General features: G+C 33.2%; 4 protein-coding genes across 4 annotated transcripts; 2 read left to right on the plus strand and 2 right to left on the minus strand.

Annotated features, from left to right (window-relative positions):
- Positions 1-2,210: 2,210 nt before the first annotated feature.
- LOTGIDRAFT_162595 (hypothetical protein) lies at positions 2,211-8,291 on the plus strand (the record flags this gene model as incomplete). Its single annotated transcript, XM_009058561.1, has 14 exons — positions 2,211-2,253; positions 2,502-2,565; positions 2,984-3,089; positions 3,508-3,693; positions 3,792-3,921; positions 4,200-4,341; positions 4,495-4,595; positions 4,752-4,893; positions 5,091-5,244; positions 5,399-5,520; positions 5,777-5,897; positions 6,076-6,195; positions 7,845-7,938; positions 8,281-8,291. 14 exons carry the CDS (start codon positions 2,211-2,213, stop codon positions 8,289-8,291), a joined length of 1,536 nt encoding a protein of 511 aa, XP_009056809.1.
- Positions 8,292-8,425: 134 nt separating this feature from the next.
- Positions 8,426-13,822, minus strand: LOTGIDRAFT_162596 (hypothetical protein; the record flags this gene model as incomplete). Its single annotated transcript, XM_009058562.1, has 5 exons — positions 8,426-9,129; positions 9,409-9,492; positions 9,790-10,123; positions 10,434-13,159; positions 13,819-13,822. The coding sequence occupies 5 exons, from the start codon at positions 13,820-13,822 to the stop codon at positions 8,426-8,428; spliced, it is 3,852 nt and encodes a 1,283-aa protein (XP_009056810.1).
- Positions 13,823-14,549: 727 nt separating this feature from the next.
- Positions 14,550-17,264, plus strand: LOTGIDRAFT_83266 (hypothetical protein; the record flags this gene model as incomplete). The annotated part of the gene is made up of 5 exons (XM_009058394.1): positions 14,550-14,734; positions 14,967-15,060; positions 15,475-15,679; positions 15,960-16,731; positions 17,129-17,264. Coding segments are annotated over 5 exons (1,392 nt in total), but the record flags the coding sequence as incomplete, so codon positions are not given.
- A 4,164-nt stretch (positions 17,265-21,428) lies between these two features.
- On the minus strand, positions 21,429-22,568 carry LOTGIDRAFT_162598 (hypothetical protein; the record flags this gene model as incomplete). The annotated part of the gene is made up of 1 exon (XM_009058563.1): positions 21,429-22,568. One exon carries the CDS (start codon positions 22,566-22,568, stop codon positions 21,429-21,431), a length of 1,140 nt encoding a protein of 379 aa, XP_009056811.1.
- Positions 22,569-25,324: the final 2,756 nt, after the last annotated feature.

Consider the following 25,324-nt stretch of genomic DNA (forward strand, 5'->3'; position numbering starts at 1 on the left):
AATTTAAAACCAATTTTAGTGATTGCCAAATCAGATGACTGGAGCACTTAAATCAGTTTTTGAGAGTAAGGCCCCAGGTTAACTAAATACAAATCATTTTTTCTTGAATGTCATCTTACAAATTATGATATTCTTTTTGATAAATATTTTTAACAAGAAATTGTGATATAGATATTTTAGATGTATATTTTGTGTGTCTCTTTATAAGTGTCTCTTATTAAAGTCTACAATTTGATAAAAACATACTATTTCTTTTATATTTGATTATGTTATATACTGATCTAGTTATATTTTATTGCAGTGTAAAGGTTTTGGTCCCGACTAGCTTTCTATTGCAGTGCTTGTAACATCATCAGATTCTGTATTCCCATAGACCAAATTTTCTATTTTCATTTTTAATTAACTTTTGTTTTTAATATAGCCACTTCAGTTATGGTCTAAAGACAGCCCTCTTAAACATATGTCTAATTAACCTATTGACCTAACTCGATGATGTCTGCTTAAACAATCGAATTTCTATCTTTTCCAGCACTGGCACTTTGTGTTTATCAGGTTAGGTCAAAAGGTTCAAAAGGGCTCTCGTTTAACTGAAATGGCTTTATTAAAAATAAAAAAAAGGACCGAAACTATCTACAAGAGATTAGAATAATAACAGCATTACTTTAACTTGTATTCCGTGGGCCAGTGTGACTCCTTCATGATATTGATTTCATAGTTAGATTAGTATATGAAGTATTAGCAAAGTTATTTACTATTTCCAATCTATTTCTTTTGATTGATATTTTGTGTAGTTTAAAATATTGGCATTTAAACCCCCATTAAAGAGGTTTCATTTGTACACTGTGTCTATTTCTTGCATTTCAGAACTTCTACTGTGGCATGAACTCTTACTGCTGATTTTCTGAGCCATCTGAGCCATCAAATTGTTATCAAATTACTCTATATACAGTTAATATTTCTTAATATTGTCTTTACAATGTTCTCTTTGTCCTGTATTTATTGTATGATTATTATATGAAGCCTAAGATTATTATTTCGTGGCAGGTTGAACCTTTCCCTTTTTCAGGGTAAATAAAAGGGGGTCAGTGGACGTCAGTGGGAGTGATGGCAAACCGTGACCGTTAGTGGGAGTCCGTGGACGTTAGTGGGTTTCCCTCCCCTGGGACTTTTTCAACATAGGCTCTCTTTGCATTCAGAGACCCATCTGTAAGTCAATTTAAATGCTTATTAATGGAAGATTGAAATATTTTCAGTCTGTAGTTAATGCTATTTCTGAAGATGTAGCCCCCTTCGGGATAGGGGCGCTTGGACTTGGTTCAATCAGTCCTTATGGTAGTAGAGTCACTGTAAATGGGTTTTCAGAATGAATCAACTTCTTTACTTGGAGAAATATGATATTAAACACAATGTTAGTGTTTGGCCAGATTAAACACAATATTTAATGAATCCTGTGCTCGATTTGGAAAATTTGATTGGTCTGATCTACCATGAATATATAGAATTGGGCTTTGTATAACATAAAACCTGTTTTCAATCTGTAAAACTGTTGTATTTCATTTTATATTTTTAACCAATGTTCTGTGTTGTCTGCTAATCTATATTCTATGTATTATAATGTACAGTTTGTCAGCCATTAAAATCAATCATGTTATCTATACATTGAGATTTCTTTTCTGGATTCCTGGATTCCATAATCAAAGTTAAGTCAACTAAATAATAAATATCCACACTTTATGGTCATATAATCACCTTGGTCCCTCCCTGATCACATTAGCATACATACGTTTCAACGTCAATGAATACAAGGGACTGGTTCATCAAAACTACGGGATAGCCCGAACAAGTGTAATATTCACAGTTCATATTTGTTCATATTTACAAAACAAATCGTTTTTAGAAGTGGGTTGATTGGCTGGTTTGAAAATCATGTGGCATCATGAGTATTTAATACCGAATGAAATTTTACTCAGTATAATAGTTCCGGACGATGTAGCCTACATCTGATTACATAATTATCATTCCGTACCAAGTATTACAGTATTAGATTTGTAAGAAATATATCATTTCTATGCATAGACACACCTTGACAGGGTTCAGTTGGGACCTGCATGGGGTTTAGTTGGGGTTTTAACCAGCGAATTATCAGCTGTTGTTTGACCTGAGAGTAAGCTTTGTTTATCTCACTCCTTATCTTTTATCTGTATATCAAAATGACTGATCTCTATTTCACCAGATTTGGTTTGTTGTTAATTTGTAAGTATTGTATAGTCCTTTTTTGGAAGCATTTCAAATCTGAATTCAACAACAAAACTAATAATATCTGACGCCAATTTGAAAATCAATCTATTATAATAATATGATTATGGACTTGAAACATGTTGACAGTAAATATTATCTATCTATAACAGAGTTAATCTACTTGAACTAAATTTTACTTAAGTTACATCTCTCATCGGAATTTTATGTATATATAAATACATATATATTTCTCTACCTTGTAGTAATTGTATCAACAGTGCTAGGAGGATGTCCAACATGTCCCAATATATCATCAGTTCCCAATGGGTAAGTGGTATAATGTAGTACTTCTCAACCGCAGTGCAGTCATTCCCCCGAAAAGTTCTTCCAAATCTATTCCTCCTAAAATACATCAGTCATTTTGAAACGGTTTTCACACGAAAAATGTATTCAACGATTAACCACGAACAGAGATATCGATTTCTTTTAGTATTAAATGAAACTCTCTTCGGATAAGTATTCTCTATGTTCTTAGAAGAAACAACCGAATAAATCTGCTTCATAAGAACAAGAGAACAATCTCAGATTCTGGTTCCAGTAATATTAACAAAGTCACTGTTTAAAAATGCTGTTTGCCCATTCTGACTTAGGAAAATTGTTATTGCCCGGTCCACAACCTACCTGGATGATATAGCATAGAAAACAAATATTTATTCTATTATTATGGTATCGTGTCCACTTCCAGATTCACCAAAATGACATATGTTTCCATCAAAGATCATATTGAAAATCCTGGAAGAGGTTTTATTACTCAAACATCAACACTGAGTTCTCATTACAATCCACTGACGGTAAGAAACGATTTCAATATAATCAAGAAGTAACGTGTCATCAGAGTGCTCTAGTTGTTGAGTCTAAAGTCGAAAACTTGAATGTAGATTGGACGCGGTAGCTTCAAGGGTTTTGAATCTGAATGTAACTTGAGTAAGATGATTTAATGCATAGCTGGAATCAGTATACACAATATAGTGTTCTGTTTTCAGTTCCCTATGTGGATTAATAAGTATAGACCTACAGCTAATCCATGTCAGAAATGTTGCTTGGCGAGAGTACCCTGTGTATTATCGACGTTGATGATGAATAACGTAACAGCTTCAATTTCAGACCGTTGACTACACCACAGCATAGCTAGTAGCCCATGATGCAGCACATTTAAAGGATTTGAGCTCATGTAAATTCTGATGTATATCCTTATTGTGTCTTTTTAAGGTAAACTATCTGGACTCGTTACGTGAAAGGACTGGTGTGAATATGATAAGAAGAAATTTTGTTCTGGACACCTTCGTCAGTTCTCACATCGATTCCAACTTCCTTCAACAAATCAAGAATGACTTACAAGTTTTGGAATCTGCTGGTTTTAATATTGTCGTGAGATTCTGCTATACATTACAGCTGGTAAGTATGGGGCATGTCTTGTTGACGATTCCAACGAATTTCTCTGGTCTTTTGTATGTGCAATGAGAGCACCATTAATATTTTCGAAATCCTTCCAGCAACCACACGCTCCGTATGGAGATGCTAATAAGTATTGGATACTGGAACATCTAAAACAATTGTCACCACTTGTACACCAGCATGAAGGAGTTATAACTGCTCTGGACGCAGGATTTATAGGAACCTGGGGTAAGGTGTTTTTAGACAAATAATCAGAGAAAGCCATCATCTTAACCTGTCCACATCGGAATCAACAAGTCAATAAGATTAAGGAGATGGTTGTACAGTCTATGAAATGGGTCCAATAGTCGTTTCAGATCATTCAAGAGAGAAATGACAAATTCAGCTGGCTGTGGTTATACACAATGCCTAATTATTGTAATATCATCCTTGCATGATCAGATATTAAGATGTCATGTTACTGATCTTCTATCACTGTTTAGTTCCTTTGGCCATTACAATTCTAGGTGAATGGTTTTACACGACATATTTTGGAGATCCTAATAAACGCGATTATCTGAAACACCCTCCACATGGTTATTCTGATGCTGTTCTGAAGGATAGAAAGGAAGTTTTGATGGGGATATTAAATGCTGTCCCTAATTCAATGTAAGTTTCTCTTTCTCATCCCTCGGTATTACTCAACAATGACTTTTAAGGCAGAGACAGGGAGTACAAGATCCATCATTGTCGTCAGTATTAGTGATGTGACAACATGATGAGTATATCAAAAAGTTGAGCCGTAATAAAAATTTTTTTCAGCCAAGTTCTAGTCCGATATCCTAAATTGAAGACTTCAATGTTCGATGATAAACCAACGACCTATGGTGAGGTTCTGAAGCACACGAACAAAGCGAGGACTTGTAAGTATGGCACATCTCCAGGCGGAAGAATGATTTATATACTTTGCGATGTCGGAACAGGTTAGCTCTGCCTTCAGCTTTAATGAATCTTTTACATTATCCTGATTCTTGTATTTCACTTCTATTTCACAAATCGGTTGCGGATGTTAATTCCAGGTCATCATAATGACTGTTTTCTATCATCTGATAATGATGTTGGTACCTATTCAGACAAGGCTAAGGAATATCCATATTTACATAAAGACAGTGAATACTGTATTGTTGGTGGTGAAACTTGTAGACCAACCAGTGGTCCCAGGTAGGTAGAGAACAGATGGAAACTTTCGATAAGATGAACAACGTAAGATGTCCTATTCTTCTTTCAATGACAATGCATACAAAACTCACTTGTTTTTTGAAAATGACAACTCTCTGTGTTTACTTTAATCTTTTGGATCAAAGAAGATAAACCTATAAAAAATTGAAATAAATATTTATTTCACCCCATCTTTTCAGAGAGGAGTGTCCAACTGCTTTGAAGGAGATGGCGATGTTCCATTGGACGTTTCTAAATCAGGACTACAATAAGGATGTGAATAATAAATGGAAGAAAGGTGGATGTTATGAAGAAATACACAGAAGATTAGGATACAGATTGTCTCTGACTCAGGTTGGATTTCATTAGTGAACAGCTTAAACCCGAATCTGTGCCTTCTATTAACTACCGTAGTTGTTACAATATAACGACCCTGTCCTCTAAATATGGCAAAGACAATATGGTTGCATTGATCAAACAACAGTTCAAAATGATGTTCTGCTTTCAGGTCATTCTACCAAACACCATCCATCCTGGAGGAACATTATGCTACCACATCACCATCAACAACTCTGGTTTTGCTTCTCCAAAACACATGAATATATATCTCGTTCTACACTCGAAATCAAAGTAAGTTTAACCTTAGAACTAATAATACATTATACATAATATAACCATCTTGCTCCATCGATAAGCTATTAGAGGGACATTTCTTTTGGAAATATTCCAGATTTAAGTGGAGCCTGATGGTTCTTAAAAAAAATATGCGCATATTGAAAATATTGTAATAATTCAATTGCATACCCTACAATCTTACAGATAAGCATTCTATTTGAAGACAGCAGATGTTGGGGTTAATGTCGTGGGAGTAATTTTTTTCTTTTAGTGGTCATTATTATGCTGCTGAACTATCAAAATATCATGATACAAGAACATGGCATCCTGGTCATACAACCTTAGATGGAAGTGTTCATGTTGTTAAGAATTTCCCAGCAGGATCATATGATGTAAGTGGACCTTTTACCATTGAAAACTGAATGTCTCATTTCACAAATTGAGTAAATATGACATCTTATTCCATTCTTTTTACAGACTATACTAGCTCGCTCTTCAAAAATATTTTTTTGGCTTTGCAACTGTGGCTGTATGCAACTGATTACATATATATTTGTTTTTACATTTCAGACCTACCTAGCTATTGGAGACAAAATATTACATGATAAATCTGATTTTTATGTCTTATTGGCCAACCAACATGTACCAGTTTATTCTTCTGGTTATAATAAATTAAACCATGGAATAAAGGTTTGTATAGTTATAATATATTAAACCATGAAATAAAGGTCTGTATATTTATAATACATTAAACCATGATATAAAGGTCTGTATAGTTATAATATATTAAACCATGATATAAGGGTCTGTATAGTTATAATAAATTAAACCATGAAATAAAGGTCTTTATAGTTATAACATATCAAACCATGAAATAAAGGTCTGTATAGTTATAATATATTAAACCATGAAATAAAGGTTTGTATAGTTATAATATATCAAACCATGAAATAAAGGTTTGTATAGTTATAATATATCAAACCATGAAATAAAGGTCTGTATAGTTATAATACATTAAACTATGATATAAAGGTCTGTATAGTTATAATAAATTATACCATGAAATAAAGGTCTGTATAGTTATAATATATTAAACCATGATATAAAGGTCTGTATAGTTATAATAAATTAAACCATGAAATAAAGGTCTTTATAGTTATAACATATCAAACCATGAAATAAAGGTCTGTATAGTTATAATATATTAAACCATGATATAAAGGTCTGTATAGTTATAATATATCAAACCATGAAATAAAGGTCTGTATAGTTATAATACATTAAACTATGATATAAAGGTCTGTATAGTTATAATAAATTAAACCATGAAATAAAGGTCTGTATAGTTATAATAAATTAAACCATGAAATAAAGGTCTGTATAGTTATAATATATTATACCATGATATAAAGGTCTGTATAGTTATAATATATTAAACCATGATATAAAGGTCTGTATAGTTATAATAAATTAAACCATAAAATAAAGGTCTGTATATTTATAATAAATTATACCATGATATAAAGGTCTGTATAGTTATAATATATTAAACCATAAAATAAAGGTCTGTATAGTTATAATAAATTATACCATGCAATAAAGGTCTGTATAGTTATAATATATTAAACCATAAAATAAAGGTCTGTATAGTTAAAATAAATTAAACCATGATATAAAGGTCTGTATAGTTATAATAAATTAAACCATAAAATAAAGGTCTGTATAGTTATTATATATTAAACCATGAAATAAAGGTCTGTATAGTTATAATATATTAAACCATGAATTAAAGGTCTGTATAGTTATAATAAATTAAACCATGAAATAAAGGTCTGTATAGTTATAATAAATTATACCATGATATAAAGGTCTGTATAGTTATAATATATTAAACCATGATATAAAGGTCTGTATAGTTATAATAAATTAAACCATAAAATAAAGGTCTGTATATTTATAATAAATTATACCATGATATAAAGGTCTGTATAGTTATAATATATTAAACCATAAAATAAAGGTCTGTATAGTTATAATAAATTATACCATGCAATAAAGGTCTGTATAGTTATAATATATTAAACCATAAAATAAAGGTCTGTATAGTTAAAATAAATTAAACCATGATATAAAGGTCTGTATAGTTATAATATATTAAACCATGATATAAAGGTCTGTATAGTTATAATATATTAAACCATGAAATAAAGGTCTGTATAGTTATAATAAATTAAAATTTTGAAATTTAAGTCTAAATCGTTATAATATTTAAGTGTTATGATTTTTTACTAAAGAATGCATTCAAGGACAGATGTCTCATGAGTTAAAGAATATTTCAGGTTGATGCCCATCACTTGAGTGACTCAAGTTCCTGCCAAAATCTAGTTTCCTGGACTCCACCAAAACACAGTCGTTATTCTAGAGTGTTTAAAGGTAAATCATCTATAAACTAACTTAATAACTATGTTTATATAAACTGAAAATACAGACAAGCACAATATCAAATATGTCAAGTCTTATTTATTTTCAATGCCAGTTATACTATGCCTTAATGGGGTATTCATAAATATATTTTAATTTGATTACCTTGAATAATGGGATAATGTTAACGATTCTACATGTCAGCTACATTCAACATATTAATTGCTAAAATTCCAAGATATTCATTTTTTAATTGTTATGAAATATAAGTAGCTGGTGACATAATAAGATCAACCCTGCAAAATTATGCCAGTTAATTCAGAAAGCTTAAACAACAGGATATTTTTTTTTCAGGTACATTTTGAAGACAATAAAGAAAGACATTAACTCATATGATGGTTTTAAAGAGAATTTAATACACAAAAGAAAATACGATTGATTTGATATTTTAATTTTCAAAAAACAGAAACTGATTTTCTAGAAAAGAACATTACACAGATTAGTGTTTCCATACTTGATCTGCATTATCGCCAGGAATATCAATAGTAATAACATCAGAATCAAACATTGTCTTTTTTTTACCTTTCTTTTTATCTGAGCGGTCTTTCTTGACCTTAGATCTCTTATCACGTCTGATACAATCATTTGTCTGTGGCTCAATTTCTAATACTTCAAATCTACCCGAGTCTAGTAGAGTTTTCTGAGGAACTATATAGTCTACAGGATTGACTTTTTGTACCTCAGGTAATAATTTAACAAAAGTGATGGTATGATTGGGATGCTCAATACTGGAATGCTCATACACTTCGGCTGAAGAAACACCTTTATACGAACACAATGAACACTTATATGGGAAAACTCCCAGATGATTGTAAATATGGGATGTGATGAAGTCCTGATACTGAGTAGTATATGAACACTGTTCACGATCACATGAATATGTTACCATATGATTATGATCTCTGACTGCATGATCAACTACAATTTGCTTTGTTCGAGCTTGGAATGAACACAGTGAACACTGATATGAACATAGATTAGAATGAGTTGCTATATGTTTGGTAAAAGTCTGTTTATTGCTGGTAGAGTAACCACACTGTCCACAAAGAAATTGAGGTTCATGTCTCTGTTCATGTTGACAGTAATTTCTATAACTCCATGTTTTATATTCACAACCACTATACCTACAGACCAATAACTCACCTACAAAGGACATCAATCATTACAAAACAGAATTCTCATTAATATATTTAAATACTTCTGTACTATGACATTTTCCAAACCAAATAGAGCATATTCATGCATATTTGCACATATGTGAATCATGTGCTACAACAGGACAATATAAATGTTAAACTAGCATCATTTAATGGAATTCATTTAGCAAAGGACTTATTGTCCTCTCCCTCATGTATGAGAGTGTCTATACAGTGCTTATGTTGTACAAGGCTCATTTCATAATGCATCTTTTGGATTTCTTACCTGAATGAGTCCTCATATGATCAGCAAGATGTTGATTGTCTATAGCTATATGTTCACACTGACAACATCGGAAATTTGATTGTTCTAAAATAAAAAAGACATACATGATCCATTAAAAATAAAATACAAGACCACAAAAGTAAATTTCCATACAATTTTATCATTTTAAGTCAATGGATAAAAACAATTAGTTATAATAACTATAACAAGGATTTAAACACTGATAGCATCAACCTTTGCAATACTAACATCATAAAAAACATTGCGTCTGACTAAAAATTGGAATGGTGCAATTCGATGCTAACATAAGAGTATCTCTGATGCTGATATAAAGTTTATGAGTCATGCTGAACACATGATAACTGAAAAAGTGAATCTTACCAAAATGTTTGATATTAATGTGGCGAGTCAATGAAGAATTGTCTTTATAAAATGTTGGACAGTAAGGACAGATACTCTTATCACCAGTATGTCTTTTAACATGAGCCTTATATCTTCTACGATATAAAGTGGTGAAATCACAATCTTTACATGTAAACTCCTGTCCGTTATTATGTGTTAATGCTAGATGATTCCTTAGTTTGACTAGACTCAACAGCTTCTGTTTACACAAATTACAGATATACACTGTCTGAGAACCACACTGTTCTTTTGTATACTGGTCTTCTGTAGGCATTGGTAGCACTACTTTTGTATCTTTAGTCTTGAAGGAGACCTATGAAAAGAGAATACAGCCACTAAAATACCCAAAAGATTAAACATAATATTTGGAAAGGACCAGTGGTGATTCTACGGAAAAGATGCTGCCCACCCACCCCATCCCCCCCTTCTCGATCTACTCACCTGATATTTCCAAGAAACGCCATTGGAAGGTACTAAGGTACATATAAATTTACTTCTGATGTAACACAGCATGTACATAAAATATGAACTAAATTCTCATGTATATGGATTTTAGTCAATCATGGCATTTTGAGAGGATTTTAGAAAATAATTAATGATGTAAGAGCAAGTTATACAGGTACCTGGATTGATTCACCATCAGAGTCTTCACCTTGACCAGTAACATATTCTTCACCAGAATCATCACATGTAGGTACAGTTTTTCTTTCTTCTGGTTTATTTTCCACTATCAGTTTCTCTGGCATCTTGATGCATCTTGAAGATCTTCTAGGTTTAGATGTTATTTGCTGCAGATCAGATTTCTTCTTAATTTCAGCTCTTTGCTTAAGACCTTTGGTGGGATTAGATTTGGTTTTGGATTGAGTTGCTTGTCCAGAGATAAACTTACTTGTTTCCAGTTCAGATGCATCATCATTGTCTTCTGTGGATCCTTTTGCAATTGTAGGATCAATATCCATATTTTTATTTGGCATTTCTACAAATTTAGTCCTTTTGGCAGCATTATGATCTGTCTCATCAGCTTTAGGAACTCGTTTTAGTACAGGAACACCATTCATTACTGCTTCACAATATTTAGAATTGGTGCTATCCTCAGCAGACCTTTTAATAATCTGCTGAATATACTTTTGGGTAGATGCTTTTGAATTAAATCTTGTTGAAGTATAACCTTGGCTTTTTGAGGTTTTGAACCTAGGTATAGGCGCCAGTTTTTCTATTAAGTGAGGGATATCCATTGCTTCCAAATCTTCCATGGATCCACAAGAATCTTCATCTTCTGAAAAATTAGTTTGTACTTCGTGATCCAACTGAGATATCGGATTTGGCCTTTTATCTACCACTGGATCAAGATTGTTTTCCACCAGAGATTGGCCAATCGTTGAATTAGAATCAATTGGACTGGCATCTTCAACTGTTCGTTCACTAAAAGTGTTATCACCACAGAAACTATTGTTTGAGAAGCTTTCTCTTGTTTCTCTTTTAATCCCAACATAGAGACTTTTGCCCTCATAACGGAATACTTTAAAATATGCAAGTTTATTTTTTCTGATTTCTGTTTCGTTAGAATTTCCCATTGAATTCGCATCATCTTCTTCTAACATTTCACAAAGCTCCTCTGGGACATTGAATGCATCTTCAGTGGATGGCTGATGTTCTGACAATCCACTTTTCCCTACAACTTGGTGATTAACTTTGGAATCATTCAAGTCACTTCCCACTAAAGGGTCCCGCTTTCCACAAAAATCAAAATATGCCTCGTAATTAGATTTCGGCATCTCTTTCATTACTTCCACTAATTGTATTTCCATTCCATGAAGAGGTCTCTTACGGTGACTTTTTCGTATCCTGTTTCTATAACGAATTATTTTTGGTCCTTCATCAATGACCAATTCATCTTCAGAACTTTGTGAATCAGCTCCTTTGGCAAAATCCAAATTCGTTACCATTTCACCAGTCACAGAAGGTGTGGTAAGGGTCTTACAAACAGAGACTAGATCAGTAGTGGTTTCACCTGAGACACTGGTATTTATGGAGTGTTCTAATTGAGATATAAGTTTGCTGATGTCTCCAGAAGTAGTAAAATTTATTGATCCTCTGTGACAATCAGCTGTTTCACATTTTTCATCATAATAACCTCTAATTACAGATCCATTATCATTTCGAGCAATAGCATCACTTTCAACTTCACAGTTTTCTTTATAGGGTTTTGGAACAATTGATGATACATCTTCTAACACATCTTCATTGGAAGCACCTGCTTCAGGTTGTGTTTGAAGTTCTTGATTGGATTTGTGTTCTCTTTCGACTGACTGGGCTCTAATTTCGGAACTAGGTACTGACAGCTCTTGATTTAGAATGGTTTCAGGAACACAATGTGAGGGAACACTATTTGTATCATGCAATGGGTCCTTTGAAATCAATGATTGATTTGAATTTGTTGTCCAACTGTTTGTTGCAGATGCTGTAGGATGCCATCCACTTGCTGATGACATTGATGGGGCCCAACCAGTTGCAGCATTACCAGTTATCACAGGATTCCAAACACTAGGCGTAGACATGGATGGAGTCCAACCACCAGGGGACAATTGTTGGTCACTGAGCAATCCTCCACCAATACAACTTGATAAAGATGGATCTGATGTGGTACTCAACAGTCCTTTGCTGTTGTCAACAGTACTTGGTATAATAGTATTGGAACAAATGACTACATTCATATCAATGTCTTTAATAATTTTTGTGTCTAAACTAGAATCTTCTTTTGGTAATCTTCCATCATGATCTTCTTGATGACCATTTGATATCTCCAGCTGCATATCAGTATTGAGTGTTGGATCAGTTCCCTTGCCATGGCCATGGACATCCTGAAAGGATTCAAAATTTTGTTGTTCCTCTCTAAATGGTTCAGAACCATCTTCGTGTTTCAGACAATCAAAATTGGGCTGTTCCTCAAAATCATGTGAAGTATTGGAAAGAATCAAGCTGTGTTCTGGATCTGTTGGATTGAAATACTTTATCTCCATTGGCTTCAAATTATCTGTAAATGATACTTCTGATGCATGTTCTGATTTGTTTTGCCTCTTTAATTCTTTGATTTTTTTACCTTTACATTTTCTTGGGCTAATGATCTTTTCAGCTTCTACAGAGTCATTTAATGAATTTTCTTTCAATCTGTACAAACTTTCCTTAGCTATAAATTCTAAGTATCTGCTTCTGGCACAGGCAAATGCCTCACAATGTGATTTTAGAGGGTCACCATCACAGAATTCTATGTGAAGTTTGAAACCATCTCGACTCATGAACAACCCACAACAACCAGCACAACCAATATAATTTATACCAACAGCAACTTCTGAAATATACCAAACAATCACATTTGTTGATGTCTGTCCAGATGTTGGCACGGCTTTAAAAAATGTTCATAGTAGCCCATTAGGGAAATTGCAAGTATTTATCCAATATAATCATTTATAGTTAATACTTAAAGTTTTCAAAAGATTTTAAAACAATATATTTAGGCCTATGTCCAGTTATTTATATATTTTGGCATGTATATGGATCTGTGACCTAATTACTGCAAATGTATTATTATTAACATAGACATTCCATAGTTAATTCTAGATGCAATCATTATTTTGTCAGCAGTATACAGCTTACATTTGTGGAACCACTAGTAGCAACTATTCTTACTACCAATAGCCTATCTTCTTTATATTGGGTTTATCCATAGGAGTATAGATTGGGTTTATCCATTTGATTATCCATATCAGTCTCTGGTCAGTTGGCTTGGCCATCGGTCGCCTGTTTAACGTTGTAATCATTGCCAGCAATGTCATCAAATGAGCGTGTCTCTAGCCTATAGAGTAGTGAGCCTACTGCCACCACACAGTATATCAATTGTCAAAGAATATCAAATTATAAACGGTAATATAAGCGATTAATGTGTACACATTGTAGCCTAATAATAATTTGCATAGTGAGGTGTACTTTTATTAAGAAAGGTTTACTTACTCATTGTGAATCGTAAAGGTATAAGTAGTAGAAATTCGTTTGTGGTATATTTACTTCATATTTTGCTTGAAACTTGTCCATTTTATAGAAAAACAAAAAAGTTATCTCCCTTCTTTCATCAATTTGATGCAGGTGGAGCTTTAATAACGTAAACAGAAAAATTTTGAAAGGTAGAATTTTCATCATAAATTTGTGATTAAAATCAAACTATGTTTATTCAAATTAGCATCACATAAAATGTTGAATGGGGAGAACCTTCTCTATACATTCCCTGCTTGTCATCATATAATTGTTTATTTTTAAAGGCGATCATCAGTAGAATCTATATTCGGTTTCATAAAGGGACCTAATTTTGCAATTTTTCCAGACTACAATTAATTTTTCAGACACCATATTATCCTATGTGGTCATAGATATATATATGGTTTTTATTGCAATACTAACAGCATAATATTCTTTAATCCCATATGTCATTGAGCTTACTAGATTTGGAGAGTGAGGTCTCTGTCACAAGTAATTGTCATAGGGGTCCAATGTTCATCTACTTTAACTAACTTGGAATGATGCACAGTTTGACTTCCGCTGTTGTGGGGTGGGGGTCAACAGATTCTGTGAAATCATTTTGAAACTTTATGTTATGATATCTTTTGGTAAACCATTCTTCAGAATAAAATGGTTGAAATCAATGGATTGTAATGTCTGGAGACAAAAATGACCAAAAAGTTATAGATGAAAATTTTCCAGATTGGCTACAACAAACATGTTGCACATTCATGAAACTATCAAATGAAGATAGGAATGAGGTGTTTGATTCATTGATAAATGTTTCTGGAGCTGAACAGTTGACACACCTGGCTGATATTCTCCCCCTATTGATATACAGAGATTTCTTAGTTTTATTGCCCACTGAACTCAGGTAAATTTCCCTTGAATTAAAATTGTTTACTATCATAGGCTACTTTTAACCTTTAACAAGAAACAGGATTTGTAGTCCTCTCAGGAACCAACTAAACTATAAAAGCATAGCAGTGAAAAAATTCCTTTGTATAGATTTTGACAACTTGAACATCAAATTATTCATGATTAGAACTTGAAATGGTATTTAAACAATTTGACATTTAAAAACATCTTTATAATGCCTTTTACAGATATCATGTATTAAAGTATTTAGATGGTTATAATTTATTAAAATGTTCTTGTGTATCCAGTAAATGGAATGATATAATTAATAATGCATCTATGGTATGTTATAAAAACTTAAAAAGAATGTATTTTTATCAAGTTGAGTCTCACTTTTTTGCACCTAATTGAGCAAACGAGCAACCTCATGCAGTGTGGAACAAGGGAAAGTTTGCTGGGACAGGGGCGTACTTTACGTACTCCTTTTCGATTTCCAACTGTTGAGCTCAGCGTGTAGCATACTTTGATTTATCGTCCCATCCAAACAACATATCAATCTCTGACTAGGAGAAACCAGGTTGAGAAAACATAAGGTATTATCTGAATGGGAGAGTCTAAACTTACTATGTAGGGCCTACAGACTTATTTGTTGTTTGTTAATTGTTTAAAGATTTTCGTAAGGAAAACAAAAGGTAGCTGGTTCAATTGAGTGCATTTAAGCTCAAGTTGAATTAAGCTCAATTAATTGTATTTTAGGTATGGTGGGAGAGAGTACAGCAGGTTGGAGCAGTGAGTATTGTGTACTGCCATAAAGATACTAATAAATATATCAAACTATATAAACAAATAACACAGCTATTTCAACATTGTGCCTGTAAAAAATGTTTTGATTATAGAAATCTTGCTGGACATCAGAGTCGTGTGATGGCTATACAGTATAAAAATGGTAAAATTGCTTCTGGTAGGTTCCTGATCTTAGTTAATTTTTGTTTGTACCTATTAGTTTCTCTTCAAATGTGTAGTTACCTCCCTTGTATTAAGGTTGGGATCAAAGCTTCTCAGATAAGAAGAAAAGGAATATTTAACAATGAAAAACCTAATCTCTCTTACGGCTCCCCAAAAACAGTTTCCCCCGCTGGACTTAATTGATATCTGTTAATTATTATGATTATTATTCTGTTTTTTCTCTGTGTGATTATGGAATCAACGATGAATTCACAAACCTGTCCATTTATTCTCAGGTTCTGATGATCATACAGTGAAGATATGGGATGCTCATACTGGCACCTTACTGAATACTGTTCATACCCATACAGTTTGTGATCTATGGTTTGATGAGAAACATGTCTATACTTCTTCATTTGACTGTACCAATGCTTGCTGGGAGATTAGTTCTGGAGCAATGCAGCATCAGTTAGTGGGTCATACATCAGCTATATTTAGTATTGATGTAGCAGACAACCATAGTTTGGTGCTAACTGGATCTTCAGACAAATCAGTGAAGCTATGGTCCTTGGCAGAACTTCAACCAGTCCTGGTCACGACACTACAACACTATCATAGAGAATGGGTCACGAAAGTCAAGTTTTTGGAAGTCAATCATGAGTTCAACTATGAAGAGAATGTGACATTTGCAAGTGTTGATAAATATCAGTGTTTCATATGGAGGCAGCAGAGAGCAGGGGAGATAAGCAAGCTTCATACTTTACATTCCAAACCTGGCAGCCAGTTTACTAACTTTATACATCATACTAGTGATGGGTTTGCTCTGTGCACCTGGAGTGATACCGAGTTAAACAGTTATTTAGATATGTATACATTTACAGACAAGATATTAACCCTAACACGCCATATTAATTTATCCAACATTCCACAGCGCTTAGTACGTGCTCAGCTACTTGGTGTAGGGTTAAAGTTTGCAGTATTTACTGGCTCTGCTGATATAGATACATTATATATTTATAATTTATTATTAGAGAAATGTGTGTGTAAAATACCTATTCCACAATGCAGGTAAGAGTTGATTCCATTCTTATATTCATGCTTAATTGTGCCAATTGAAAGCACTATAGGTTTCTAAGAGATTGGTGTTTGACATGAATCAACGAAAAATCGTAAAGTGGAACATCCAGATCTACATATTGACCAGATAGATAGGTTGTCACTCTAGATGTATTTATATTTCTAACCATGTTTATGCTTAACCAATCATATTACTTGTAGCTGCTAGGATTCTTTACGAGTCTATGGTGAAAGAAGCTGAGAAGAGACATTAAGTTGAATCTTAAAAGTATTAGAAATTGTATTTTTCATGCCTTAATGAGATATTTGATATTGAACAAGTTAGCAGACAACAATTTAAATTTCAATATATTTTGGAAAAGATTAAAAGACATCTTCCTGTTTTCAGGTCTACCAGGAATGGTTCTTCATTAACTCTGGGTAACAAGGAATGGTTGGATGGTTTAGATGGTAGCATTCCTACTGGTACATTATTTGCTGGTTGTCCTCAAAATGATGATATATGTTTTGTTGTCAATTGGAAGTCCTGAGGTTCCTTAATTTTCTGTTAACTGCCACATCAGTCACATGATTTGTGACCGTTTCTATTCTAGTCAATTATCTTATGGGAATCCTTACTTTATATCTATATTACTAAATTAATCTTGCTTCAACTGCCTCTTGTTTTGTGACAAAGATTACTTTTGTGACTACAATGTTCTTTTTAAAGAACCCAACAAATTTCTATAAGGATTTCTAAGCATAAATTTGTTCTTTTAAAGACATGATGCATCCTTGAATATTCTGTATTCATATACATGTATGTATGTATCTGTACACCATGTTAAACAGGGTATCCATCTTTTTTTTCATATTTGTTCATCTTTATTGAGAAAGCTACAATATCTCTAGAAACAAAAGTCAGAAATTCGAAGTAGTGCTGACGAATGAACTTTATGTTTTATAAGAATTTTTGTTGTTGTTTTATTGTATTTGTTAATTCCCTGTAAAGTTATTGATTTGACCAGCTTCATTAAGAATGTGAAGTTTATCTTAATAAAATCTGTAGAAATAGAAAGAATGGAGAGATATGTAACTACTTGATTTATAGAATATGACACAAGTTAATTGGGAAAATTCAATTCTCTCAGTCTTTATAACAGTATTGAAGTTTATAAACCCATGGCAATAACATCGATCCTTATCTCAAATCTTTATTTATTTTTTCAAGTTTTGCATTTCATTTACTGTTTTCAAGTGTCACATAAATTCTTGATATGTTTCTTCAATATTTCAATAGTTTAGCCAAGTGAGAAATTGCTTGTTAGGTATGAAAGGCATTTTGACATCAATCTTTCAGTTAAGACAAGTTGGTATTGTGGTTTGTAGACAACACTTCTAGCTTAATGTTTTCATTATGGAATACAGAAGATCTTTCAGTCTGACTGCTTTACAAATTAAAGGTGGATAAATGTTTTCCTGTATATATTCACCTAAATCTATTTAATTACCATTAGATTAGACCGAAACATCTGCCTCTATTTCAGCCTCTATTTCAGTCTCTATTCCAGCCTTTGATACCTGGTTTGAAAGTTGACGAACAACTAATAGGTCTATGATTTCAAAACAAAAACCCAGAAAAAGTGACTTAATTACCACATATTTATATAACAAGAAATAGCTTTATTTGGGTCTTAAAGTTGATCAAACGTTTCTCAAAGACGTTAGAACAAAAGGTGAATATTTCTTTCATCTGTTTTAGTTCAAAGCCTTTGAAACATTGAAGAAACAGCCAATAAATCATATGTCAGCCGATTCATTTTGCAGTGTTTTTTGCCCCTGAATGTCCCTTTTTGGTCTTTTCATGTATAAAAGTTGCTTTTTGACAGAAGTCAGTGTATTTTTCGATTTTTCAAATACTTGTAAGGCCAATAACATTGATTTTTACTTTAGTTAAAGTCACTATAATCTGACATAATATCAGGTGATAAATAGATTTGAACAACATGTGTTCAAATCATAAATCATTTGTCTTTGATGTCGAGTTTTGATTATATACAATGACCTACAACACCTTTTTATGCCATTTCAAACTCTGCATTTGTGTATTAAATATGGACGTATCTAGAAAATATCCGAGGGGAGGGGGCTGAAATGAGAGTTGTCCCTCCGTGGTGAGGCCCGCTTCCAGAGGACCCCAAGAAGCCAACGGATTCAGATGACCTGAAATGGCCAACCCATACGCAAGTGAATGTGTGTAGATATATATATATACACCCCCTTGCCACATTTTTCAGATTCTGTATTATTCTATTGGATGTGTTGCTATACCATTTGTTCCGTCTCTGCAGCTTAAATTTGGAAGGGGGTTCAATGGACAGTTGAATACATCATGTAAATTGTAATGATCCAAACACTCTTATACTAGTATTTTTTGAGTCTAAAATTCTCCGTTTCTTGTCCTAGTTTCATCTGTAATAACTTGTACCTTTTGTAATTTAGATTGAAGATATGGTTGTTTTGCAATTTTGTGAATAAAATCCATTAATTATGTTTTTTTATACACGTCATACTCGATTCCTTTAAAAAAAAAAGTCGCCTCGAGTGTATCCAGTTAATTTGTTTCAGATATTTTTCATCTTTACTGTTGAAGAAAATGGTAATGTGTATTCTTTTGGTTACAACTTAGGTTGTTTCATATCGCCTAAGATAATGCCGAGACATCCGGGAATTCCCGTTATCCTGATAAGAGGAAAGGTTAATCACCTTTGGTACCTCTGATAATATCTGATAAAATTCTTGTCAATCATTGTTGATGTGCCAGTGCAGGAAATGAACTGATTTTGATTAATAGTTAAAAGGCAAAAATTGCGAGAATTTTAATCCTAAATCAGTTTTTACTTTCGTTGTGTTTATTATTTCTGTTTCCTTTCAATCTTTAATGTTAAGGAATGGGTTGGCTTGAAATTTACATTGTTAACATTCGAACAATCAGCTGCTTAGCCACACTATTAGATACTATCATTTGTTTGGAATTTTTCTGCATTTTCGTATGGAATGACCTAAGTATTTCATGTAAATAGAAAATGTTCTTCTATACTCAGACATGTAATTTGGAATGCATATTGCTATTGCCTATCTCCATTCTTAATGGTGAAATTGCAATGGATGCTTTTTGAATTATTGCCCTCGTGATTCGTTTATATGCGCAAACGTAATAAGTCTAAATGCATCACAATTTTTTTTTTTTTGGCCACAGTCGAAACAGTCCGATGGTAGAGTCATTATAAACTTGGCCGATGTCAACTTTCAACTAACGATTTTTATGAAGTTGTGAATACAAGTTGGACAAATTTAATAATATATTTTTTGCGTTGGATTAATGTGATTTTCTGTGATCAGATTGCATATACCTATTTTGATTTGGTGGCACGAAAAATATTTAAATTTCTGTTTTATGTTACTTTTCTTGAACAGCCATCTTTTATTATCAGTTGAAGGTATGTACATGTAATGTAGACTAGGATGTGGAATGCATGTTTATAGTTTAGCAAAGGAATTAGCGAGATCCTGGAATACCTCGGTTACCAGTAACGTTAATAAGTTATGATAGTTGTTTAGAAAATACTTGTACTACAAAAGATAATTTCAAGGTCGCATTAAAATCGGCAATATCATTATATATCATAACAAATAGTTCAAAATACGTTTTTTTTTTAAAGAAATTATCAACAAAGACGATAATATAACAACATATTCAACCATCATGTTTCCTACTACAAGACAAAAACGGTCTTGTTCAATTGTTCTACATCAAAAAACAGATAAATATATCAATTAAGATGTCTATTTGTAGCATCACGACTTCAGAGAGTAACACTTTACATACTAATGTCATTGTCAATACGAAATTGGCTAATAAAGTCAAACCAGTGTTTAATCCTTTTTGACTGATGGTTTGTTCAGGTCATGAATCCAGTCAACATAGCTACCGAACACAATCAGAGGCTGGCTCTTCGTGTTGCTTGGAAAACCTCTTGTGTTGCTGCAACTCAAAGTCGTCTATTTTAAACTGAAGGTTGTTTTTAAAAACATCACATGTTTTCCACTGGTGAAATATTTTCGCCATATAGACTACAATATGTGTTCCACTACAACAGCTTTTAAAAAGAGTCACAATAATCAACTCCTATTAATGAAAAGAATCTCCATCATAGGTCTTTGTATTCAATGGGTAGATCAAGGAGTCAATCAGCAAATAATCAGACTGTTCTGTAAGATAACATTTTGCAAAGCATTTCGTCAAGGTACGAATAGGCTACTTTGTCTTTATCAGCATTTCCTGTACAATGAACCTCTTATCAAAATGTAACGTTTAAAGCTATTTACAAACTTATCCTCATAAGATGTCATATTGTATGTATCAAAAGGTGATAAGTTTGAATTAATCTAGAATCCAGCTTTTAATGACACAATTTGTTTCAGATTCGCAGGAATGGTTCCATAAGCATCACAGATTGTAATAAAAAACAACTTCCTGCCTTGAATCTATGTCCATTTGATTACTTTGGAATCCAAAACCAATATATGATATGCTGTAGCAACAGAACACCACATTTCATTCTCGTGGTTATCTGTTGCAGGTTACCCGAATCTACTTCCGACCCGCCTTTACAATATGACTCGCCGTCACGTTCACACAAAATGTTCTATATGTTCGTCGTAAATGTTGTTGTCACAGTTTCCGACATCGGATTGCCGTTTCCCGAAACCATGGAATAACGCTCTCCTCGATGCGTTTTACTGCACGTCTTGTCCAACCACGAGGATCTTCCGTAGCATGTAAGAATGTACAAGATTTCTTTTCTGAAATGTTTCCCAGTCAGAGCATAAATAAATATATAACACGCGTAGTGTGATAAGCTGATAACCTCAATGATTTTACGAGCTGTAAGATAATTGAACAACTTTGACCATGCTGGATCAGCTCGGATCTCTTCATCCGAGAGGTAAATGTCTCCATGTTCAAACAGTTGCTCCAAGCAATAGACGAGTGTTGACGTTAACTGAGTAACGATCAGATAAAATGAAACAGCAAGCAAGGTGACTGTGGATGCTGTCGTACTGTTAGATCCCCCACTCTGTCGCGATATGACTCCGTTGTTTGATAGTTTGAATATCTCCCGTAATACGAGAATATTAAAAATCAGAACCAAGAGAGGTACGAGAATAAATATGAGAACTTCGGTGAACCAGGTCCAGATATGTTTGAAGCTCATGGTGCCACCAACTTGAGCCTGGGGTCTGATATTGCACGAATCCGTCACAGAGTAGTAGTACCAGATGTAGGTTTGAGCAGATGCAATCACCATTGAAAATATTGTCAAAACCAGCACTATTATAGAAGCTCTTTTTACTGTGCACCATTTTTCTTTTAGGAAAGGATGTACAACTGCGATGTAACGCTCGATTGTGAAGCCGAGGACGAGTAACGTTGACAGGTATTGAGGAACATAGAACAGAAAGTTAAACACCTCACATCCACTCTCTGTATTATAAGTACGATATCCCCAGGTAGAATGTAGAATATATAACATATGCAGTAACAAGAAACAGAAGTCCGATATTGAGAGCGCTCCAAGATATATCGCTGATGAGTTGTTCCGTCTCATACGTTTACCAAACCAGATCAAGGCTGATATAGGATTACCAATAAATCCTACCATGTACCATATTGGAGGAACAATCCGTCCCGCTGTTGGTGAACCTGGAGCGAAAGTGTCCAAGAGTTGAGGTATACTGTAACGTTGGAATACATGGGGTGTATAGACTGATGAAGTGTTATTCATGTTTCTGAAAAGATAAAGATGAAGTAAAATCAATATATATAAAACTTATCCCACTTTTGCTGACCGACTAGAAAATGTGCCTCTTAGTTTCAGACTAAAACGAAGACTATGACCAAAAGAGTCGGTGTCGTGAATTCAACCTTGTTATCTATATTGTCAATTCCTCTGAAGTGAATCACAGGGGGATAATTTAAACAGATCGTAAATAGAACAATTACAATGTCTAGCTCATTTCATGTCATTTAAATGTTCTCATCGAATTATGTTTCATAATTAAAGGGGCGTTGCGCTTTTTTGTGAAAAGTTTTTATATATCAAAAACTATGTAAATTATACCTATGTATCTTCGTGATCAAACCGAATTCATTATAAAAGGGTTAATAAAAACGGATAATACTAATTGTTAACTAAGCATCTTGACCTAGTTTTGGTGTTTGGCTTTATAATGGATTAATATAATTAGTTAAATCCTTTTAGAATACGTATGATACATACTTTTCCACAATAAGGCATTTATTTAACTCAAATCCGTACAGTAGTATTCGAACAGCTTCCAAAAAGCATTACGAACCTTTCGTTATTTTTGGTGTTTAAAAATTAACATCTGTATTTTAGAATTTCCAGATACGTTAAGAGGCACATTTCTCTTGATTTTTGGTGTATATTATAGTTTTCACAAATTTGAGACAAAAAATAATTTCGACTCACAAAAAAGTGGAATGTCCCGAAAAAGAGGTGTTTTTATTTAGAAAACTCTTTCTTTGTACCAGAGTTTTCGTAAAACTGTTATATGCAACACAAATTATCGCTCGCACAAGAATATCATATCTTTTACATAGCAATTTCACTCGATCGTACTCGATCAACGTCATACTTGCAAAACGTTTATCAGGTATTTGATAATATTGCAGAACAAATTATATCTGTACGAGAAACCAAGCTGTTCTGTAGACATAATTTCGCAATATTTTGTGTACTAAATATACAATGCTTATCATAAAGCATATATAGTAATGTTTTATAACGATTTCTAACCTATTGAAATAAAAATTCACAAAAACAGATTACCTATTGACAATAATGAAAATATTAAAATTCACTTTTGGAGACAGGATATCGTCATTATTCCTGTTGTTATAAAGCTGGTACACACTTCCCATTTCATATTAAATCCCAACAACTTTTGATGAAATTGTAATGTAAAACGGATCAATCCGGCGCTTTCCAGTCTGATTTTTCAAAAGTCAGACGTTTAACAATGAACACAGGAAAATGACAACAAGATTAAATAAAATAAAGTTTATTGATATTGGGTGTTAAAAAAACTTAGAACAATGACATTCTAAATCAATGCATAGTATTGATTTGTAAAAACAGACATGAAAAAGGAAGGATTTATTCTATTTCCGAAATGTTTTCGATTTTTTTATGCTGTAAATTACTGGATCAACGAACAGTTTGAAAATTACCTGTTTTAATCAATGCGATAATAGTAATACGAATGTATTTCATCTTCACAATGTCAAGCTTTACGAACTGCCTTGACTAAAAAAGCCACCCGAGTTGTACCAAAGAAGTTTATAAATGTTTGCCTGTAAGCGCGGGCTTTGATTCACTATGATTCACTGTATACGCTAGCGTACAATCGAATCAAATCTTGCATCCTAAATTTTCCGGGATACAAGAACATTGGCTATTAAAGTCAGGTATAAGACGCACTTCGTAATTGCTTGACAATATGATATAAATATGAGTGCATTTTATTCCAACCAAACTATCAACAGAGTAGGCAAGTTAACTATTTGAATAAGACATTCATTTGTAGCTGCTTCAAACTTTATGAGAGGTGAAGAAAGATACAGCCACTAAAACTGTTATGAACTCCAGTTTTAAGTGCAGTTAATTAAGTTTAACTTTTATGATTTGATCTTTTCTAAACTTTGTTACTAAATATATTTCACTTGATTTCCATTTACATCCCTGGTAACCACAGCTTTGATCATCAATATTAAAATCTAATTTCAATTTTCCTGCTCTTGTTCACAGAAATAAGAGATATTCTAGTATGGATGCATGATAGGGGCGACGACAATTTGCTGTTGTACATTCAAAGGTGATAACTCAGAAACCTTTCGATGAAATATTCTCTAATTTAATCAATCTCTTATCAGCATTTTAGGGTTTCAAAATTAAATGTTTTACTATTAAGTTGGATAATGCCTTAAGCAATGGCCGTTTTGTTGGCGCTAATATTTCGATTTGTCGCTACATCAGAATCGTCAAATTTATCTTCAGATGTATCCGATTTCAAACCTATAAAAATATATTTAGTTTTACTTTTACAGGTAATACTGCTACCTTCTGATTCGTTAATCTTTTGTTGCTTACAAGAATGTTTATACATCTTGACACTGACTGAAGAACCATTCATCAAGACATGGGGCATCATACAAGATCTCAATTTTCCATACCAAGTTTCTTTACCCCGATTTGTAAGTAGGACATAAAACTCCATTATTTCATTTCATTTAACCCGATTTATGAGCCGATTCTGTCGACTTTTCAGTTACAACTCGAGTGCCATCCAATACATTAGCTCATACCAAAAGTAAATAGCAATTGACCCAATGTATTGGCACTAGTATTTGGTGCTGTCTAGAAATGGTACTATGTCTATTGTTGAGTTTGGTCTATATCCTAAGTAAATATTGACAGTTCCATTTCCAGAGATTGCGGCAGATTGGTCAGATTACAAA

The sequence above is a fragment of the Lottia gigantea genome (assembly GCF_000327385.1).
Source record: "Lottia gigantea unplaced genomic scaffold LOTGIsca_34, whole genome shotgun sequence".
NCBI lineage: Eukaryota > Metazoa > Mollusca > Gastropoda > Lottiidae > Lottia > Lottia gigantea.